Source organism: Sorex araneus, chromosome X (assembly GCF_027595985.1).
Source record: "Sorex araneus isolate mSorAra2 chromosome X, mSorAra2.pri, whole genome shotgun sequence".
NCBI classification, from domain to species: domain Eukaryota; kingdom Metazoa; phylum Chordata; class Mammalia; order Eulipotyphla; family Soricidae; genus Sorex; species Sorex araneus.
In genome coordinates, this window is record NC_073313.1 from 120,220,256 (window position 1) to 120,226,182 (window position 5,927).

The 5,927-nt window shown below is 48.9% G+C and overlaps 1 protein-coding gene across 2 annotated transcripts; it reads right to left on the reverse strand.

The window, feature by feature from the left end:
- Positions 1 to 3,486: 3,486 nt before the first annotated feature.
- On the reverse strand, positions 3,487 to 5,075 carry BEX4 (brain expressed X-linked 4). 2 transcript variants are annotated; one of them, XM_055120640.1, is made up of 3 exons: positions 4,920 to 5,075; positions 4,482 to 4,556; positions 3,487 to 4,073 (listed from the first exon to the last, which is right to left on the reverse strand). In XM_055120640.1, the coding sequence occupies exon 3, from the start codon at positions 4,066 to 4,068 to the stop codon at positions 3,706 to 3,708; it is 363 nt and encodes a 120-aa protein (XP_054976615.1). In that variant the 5' UTR covers positions 4,069 to 4,073; positions 4,482 to 4,556; positions 4,920 to 5,075; the 3' UTR covers positions 3,487 to 3,705. The 2 variants fall into 2 exon arrangements, with proteins under 2 accessions (XP_054976615.1, XP_004614507.1); XM_004614450.2 differs by lacking the exon at positions 4,482 to 4,556 and having other exon boundaries at positions 4,920 to 5,070.
- Between the last annotated feature and the right edge of the window lie 852 nt (positions 5,076 to 5,927).

The window sequence follows — 5,927 nt, forward strand, 5'->3', positions numbered from 1 at the left end:
CACATAATTTCAACATCACACATATGATTGTGCCCACCTGAAAGGATATTTCCTTTAAGTCACCTCCAAACAATAAAGTTCTAGTCATGGTATTTCACCTTTACTGCATCCAGAAAGTTCTATATTCATTCTATACTCTCTATACCCCAGCATCACAGAAACTCCCAGGAAAAAGGGGTTAATTTGGGTCTTCTTCAACCACACTATAACTTTTCCGTGATCTTTACCACTTCACGGAAATTCTGCCACAATCCCACCCTTTCTTTGCCCAAAATCCTGTGTTTCACTATTTAAAAAATTATTCTGGAGCCAGAGTGCTAGTAGAGTGCATAGGGTGTTTGCCTTGCATATGGCTGACCTGGGTTCGATCCTCAGCCCCTATATGGTCTCTAGATCCCACCAGGAGTGGCCTCTGAGCACAGAGCCAGGAGTAAGCTCTGTCAGGTGTGGCCCCAAAACCAAGTCAAAATATTCTATACCCCAACTTTGACACTTCCATAAGATGTGTTCTCATCTCCCCCCACAAAAGCATTGCTGAGGAAAGCTTCCTCAGTTCTTCTACCAGTGAAGTTTATGTCTCATCCTTCACACTTAAAAAATAAGGTTACCAAGGGTAATCTTGGATTAATATAGATGTAAGACTAATGTTCAAATGGATCAAAGAGCCATTCATTCATATTTATGAAGTGCTTGAATTCACAATCTCCTGTGTTCTGATCAGATTCCTTTATTTTCTTCCTCAAAACAGATGTAAGATCATTCTGTATTCAAAATGTTATAAAGAAAATGGAGCTCTCCTTAAACTTCTCAATTGAACATACATGAAATTTGATGACAAAGTATTCAATTAAACTGTGATAATTGTACAAGTGCAACCTTGCAGAGTGAAAATCATTTTCAGATCTACTCCTCACCTATAGCACAGTGGTAAGGCATTTGCCTTGCACACAGCCAACCCGGGTTTGACTCCTCTGCCCCTCTCAGAGAGCCCGGCAAGCTACCAAGGGTATCTCACCCACACGGCAGAGCCTGGCAAGCTACCCGTGGCGTATTTGATATGCCAAAAACAGTAACAACGAGTCTCACGATGGAGATGTTACTGGTGCCTGCTCGAACAAATCGATGAGCAACGGGATGACAGTGGACAATGGACTCCTCACCTATGGGCTAGAGCAATAGCACAGCGGGTAGGGCGTTTACCTGGCATGCGGCCGACCTGGTTTGATTCCTCCATCTCTCTCGGAGAGCCCAGCAAGTTACCAAGAGTATCCCGCCTGCCTGGCAGAGCCTGACAAGCTACCCGTGGCATATTTGATATGCCATAAACAGTAACGTCTCACAATGGAGACGTTACTGGTGCCCACTCGAGCAAATCGATGAGCAATGGATGACAGTGACAGTGACAGTGACTCCTCACCTATGCAGGATGGGCTGAAAACTTGCATTTTAAACTTTTGGCCTAGTTAGTTAATGAGGAATATTACTGTCTACACGTAGACAATAAAACTAATTCTTAATACTCCTGTTTGCACTGCCAGGACTTTAACCCAAAGCCTCACACATGTAAGGCAAGTACTCTACAGCGGAGCTATACTTCTGAGATTCCAAACAGCCAAGATTATTCATATGTGATGGACTCAAGTCTCTGGGTTGTCCTGGATGATGCTGGGGATCAAACCAAATTCTCCTGCATGCAGAGCATCTGCTCCAGCCCACTGATCTATCACTGGGACTACAATTGTGACAGAAAACATTTATTTTAACAGCTGTAATGGGTGGCAATCTGAATTTTGAATTCAGATTAGTCTTTTACCTTGCTTTCTGCTCTCAAAGCACCTTCCTTGGAAATACAGAAAGTATCTTGCTGACTGATCCTTGGGAATTTGTTATCCATTATGAGAGTTCTCCTTTCAAATATGTCACAAGAGTTATATCTCTCTAAATGTAAAAATTTTCCAGAATACAACACAAGCAAAGTCTTCCTCCCACCCACCCAAATACACAGCAGGGTATTGTTGCTCTTTGCTTTAACACCTATGAATTTGAGAACCCTCAGATGGCATTGTTCCTTAAACAGTCAATTTTAAGGTTGGGTAGTGTTTGCTTTTTAGTTTTTGGTCCCACTCGAGGCCATTTTTCATCTTGTTATTCTATTTGTTTATACTTACTATGCGTAAATGTGTACACTAGAAGACTATAGATTACTATCAATTACCTGGGAATCTCATTGCAAAATGGAGGTTCCGGGGTTCCATTCCCCTTTTGTGTTTGGAGAAGTCAGAGGTCCTACCTTCCCTAAAATCTCCCCCATCAGCACATCATTCAATTAATTTTTTGTTTTGAAAACCATGATTGACAAAGTTCTTGGTAGTTGAGATTTAAGCATATAATTTTCTAACACCACTCCCACCACCAGTTTCAACTTCCCTCCACCAGTGCTCCCATGTCCCATCTCAAGCTCACCCCAGCCTGCCACCTTGACAGGAACATTTGGAAGTTTCATGTTTGTTGCTTGAATCTCATGTTTTCTGTGTTCTTGAGTCTGTGCGTTGGATATATAACTATACCCCCCCCCCAATTTCCAGTATACCCAAGGCCCCTGACCCATTCCTCTCTTACTTTCCATTCTCATCTCCTTCCTTCCCCCCATGTTTTTCCTTCTCTGTCTTCTCCTCCCTATACCCTGGGGTCATGTCACTCCATAATTTCTATAGAGAGGGGGGTTCACTGAAAAAGAGCAAAGTGGGGCATACTTTTATGTTGTCTTTGGGCCAAACCCAGTTCTCAGGGAGTATTCCTGGCTCTGTGCCCAAGAGATTATTCCTGGCAGTACTCCAGGGGCCATATCCAGTGCCAGGACCCTGTGTACTCTCCTCCGCCCCTTCTCTTTGGTTGGAGGCGTCATTCCCAGCAACACTCAGAGATAACTCCTGGCGGGGCTTGAGGAACCATGAGGTACCACGTATCAAACCAAGGTAACCTACCTTCAAGGCTAGCACCTTACTCCCATGCTTTTGAAAGAGTGTGCTCAGAGCCCATGCCTGGCTCTGCACTTAGGGCTTACGACCTCTCCAGCCCACCCCTATGCTAATTTTAATGGCTTTTGAGCCACACCCAGAGGTGATGATTACTCCAGCCTCAGACCTTGGGCGGAAGTGTTCAACAGTGCTAGGGGGAACTAAATCATGTAAGAATCAAAACTGGGGTATCTATATGCAACGCATGAACTTGAGCCCTAAATTAAGCCATCTCCCAAACTTAATAATGCCATTCTTAGAATACTGTATACTGTGTAGGGCAAGAGATGCGGCTCAATAGTAGAGTGTATTCTGTACTTGGATTCTGTACTTGGCACTGCCTGAATTATGAATAGGACACTTTCCTATTGGTTGGGAATAACAAAGGTCAATGGCCACTGAGATTTGAAATTTCAGGTACCTAGAAAAAAACAGTAATATTAACAAACTCTGCGCAGAGTTGGAAGACTGCATTTCAAACTGCTTTATTTCATGTTATGAAAAGAATATTTCGTATTCTAAAACTAAGTTAAATTGTCTGGAAACAAAGTTTTACAGAGACCTAAACAGTATTCATTTAGAAACTGTTAAGTGGGAAGACCGTTGGATTACAGAAAAAGTAAATCACCAAACTACAAGCTTCTAGAGCTGAGGCCACATTATTAATGACGGAAAAAAACCTTAGGATTCAAGGTATAAGACAAAAGTCATAATGATTATCAGGCTCAGGAGTTTGGAAGCGAGTGTAATGCTTCAGCTGCTGTTCCTTACTCTTTCGCTTCACTTCCATCATCTTCCCTGCAAACTTATCCACATCATCCCCCGCTTCATTCTGATCATTCTGCCTGCTAGGAAGGGCCCAACGGAAACTGGGCACAAATCGCCGGACACGCCCCAGCTTTCCTCCAGACTTCTGGACTTCACCCCCTCCCAAAGGACGCGATTCCTCTCCATTCGGGGCAGGGGATTCTTTCCCTTCTTCTTTTTCGGGATTGGCGTTTTCGTTTTCCTTGCTCAGGTTTTTCATCATCTTTTTTTCTTTGGACGTCATTGTTCCTAGAAGACAAAAGACCAGAAGAGGATTTATTTGCTTGTGGCCTGATCAGCACCGAGGACAGAGGCCCTACTAAGCACCTTTCAAGACTCCCGCGTCCTGGATTCCCAAACCTGTTTCAAATTTTCATTTTTTTTAACCCACCTAAAAGGCGTCCTACGCCCTCTAGGGGGCCCCCAGTCTGGCCTTCCCTCCCTCCCTTCTCCGGCACTTCTCTCCCCTCCCTCCCCCGACCCACCATTTCCCCTGCAGATCCAGTCCCAGGCCTCCGTGGACACCAAAATGGAGGACAAGGAACAGGGGTTCAGGGAAGACGGGGTTCGGGGGGTGGGAAGGCGGAGAAGGGCGGACCGCAGGGGGTCTCCAAGCGGGCGCTGCAGCAGCGCCCCCACCCCGTCGCCCGCACCAACCTGGGCCTATCCTTGCTGTCTGCGCCTTCGCCTTCTTGCTGCAAGTGCTCCTCCGAGACACTTGGACCCTCAGACCTGCGGGGGGGAGCAGAGACAGCTGCAGCCGAGCGCTCGGTGCGACCCGCCCACCCCGGGCCTCCCGCCCCCCGCCGCCGCGCTGACCACCATTTTCTGCACCACGGAGGCCGGGGGCGGGGCGGGCCGGGGGGTCGGGAAGGCCGGCGCCGGGCCCCGACGGCCACCGTCCGCCCGGGATCGTCCCCGGCCCGGGCCCAGCCCTGGCGGCCACCCGGGCGCGGAGTCGCCCGCCGCGGGCTCGGAGGGGCTGCGGGTGGCGGACGGCTCGGGAGCCCCCCGCCCGCGCCCCGGGGAGGAGCCTCGCGCCACGTCCGCAGACGGCGCGCGAGCCCGCGCCCGCCGCGCCGCCCGCTCCCTCACCTTCGGCCCCGGCGCCTGCTGCTGTGCGGAGCCGTCCCTGGAGCCGGCGGGAGCTGCCACCTGAACGCGAGCGGTGGCTGCCTGGGTCTGACGCGGGAGGGAAGGTGCGCCAGGAGCTGCTCGGCCGGGTCACGTGACGCTTCGTCAGCACCCGCGGCCCCGCCTCCGGCCCGAGACCCCGCCTCCAGGGCGGAGACGGACTCGCCGCGCCCCGCCCCCGCCCCGCCCCCGACGCGCCGCGACCCTGCCCCCCGGCACCTACCTGGGCGCTGGCGTTCTTTTCACGGTGCGATTCCGTTTTACATTGCCCTGCGGGCCTGCAGGGGTGCTATTGATCCTTCTCATTTCTCAATTGCGTTTTCTCAGGGGTGCTATTGATCCTTCTCATTTCTCAATAGCGTTTTCCCAGGGGTGCTGTTGATCCTTCTCATTTCTCCAGGGACTAGCCCCTTCTCCTGTCCCCTGCTGTGTCTCCCGCAATAGCCTGGCATACATCCCTCCCCGTGCGTGAGACTCGGGCATAACGTTTAAAGGGATACAGAAAACCTCCGTCGCAGTGCTACATCTAATTTGGGGGCAATGTTTTAAAAGGAAAATTGATGAAAGACTGTACAAGAGCCACAGAGCTTACTCTATTGGGGTGACGTTTTTGCATTGCGCGCTGCAAATGATCGGATGTCCACCACAGCTTGGTACCCAGAGCGTAACAGGATGTGCCCCCCGCCCCCAACTCAGTGTCCATGCAGGACTCCTAACCCAATCTTGTCCATTTTTTTGAAAAGAATACCTACTGCTTTCTGTAAGTCAAAATGCGATGCTACAGGGTAGACAAAATGTGTCAATTAGATTTTAAATATTTCTTTCTATGTTTATCTTCTTTTGATAAAAACTTGTTCTCTTTATAGTTTCTGTTAACTTTAACTTTTGTTGTAGAAATTTTCGAGCAGGGCAAAAGGTGAATAGGAAATAAAATGCACATTCACCCAGCATCAACAGTTAAATCCCATG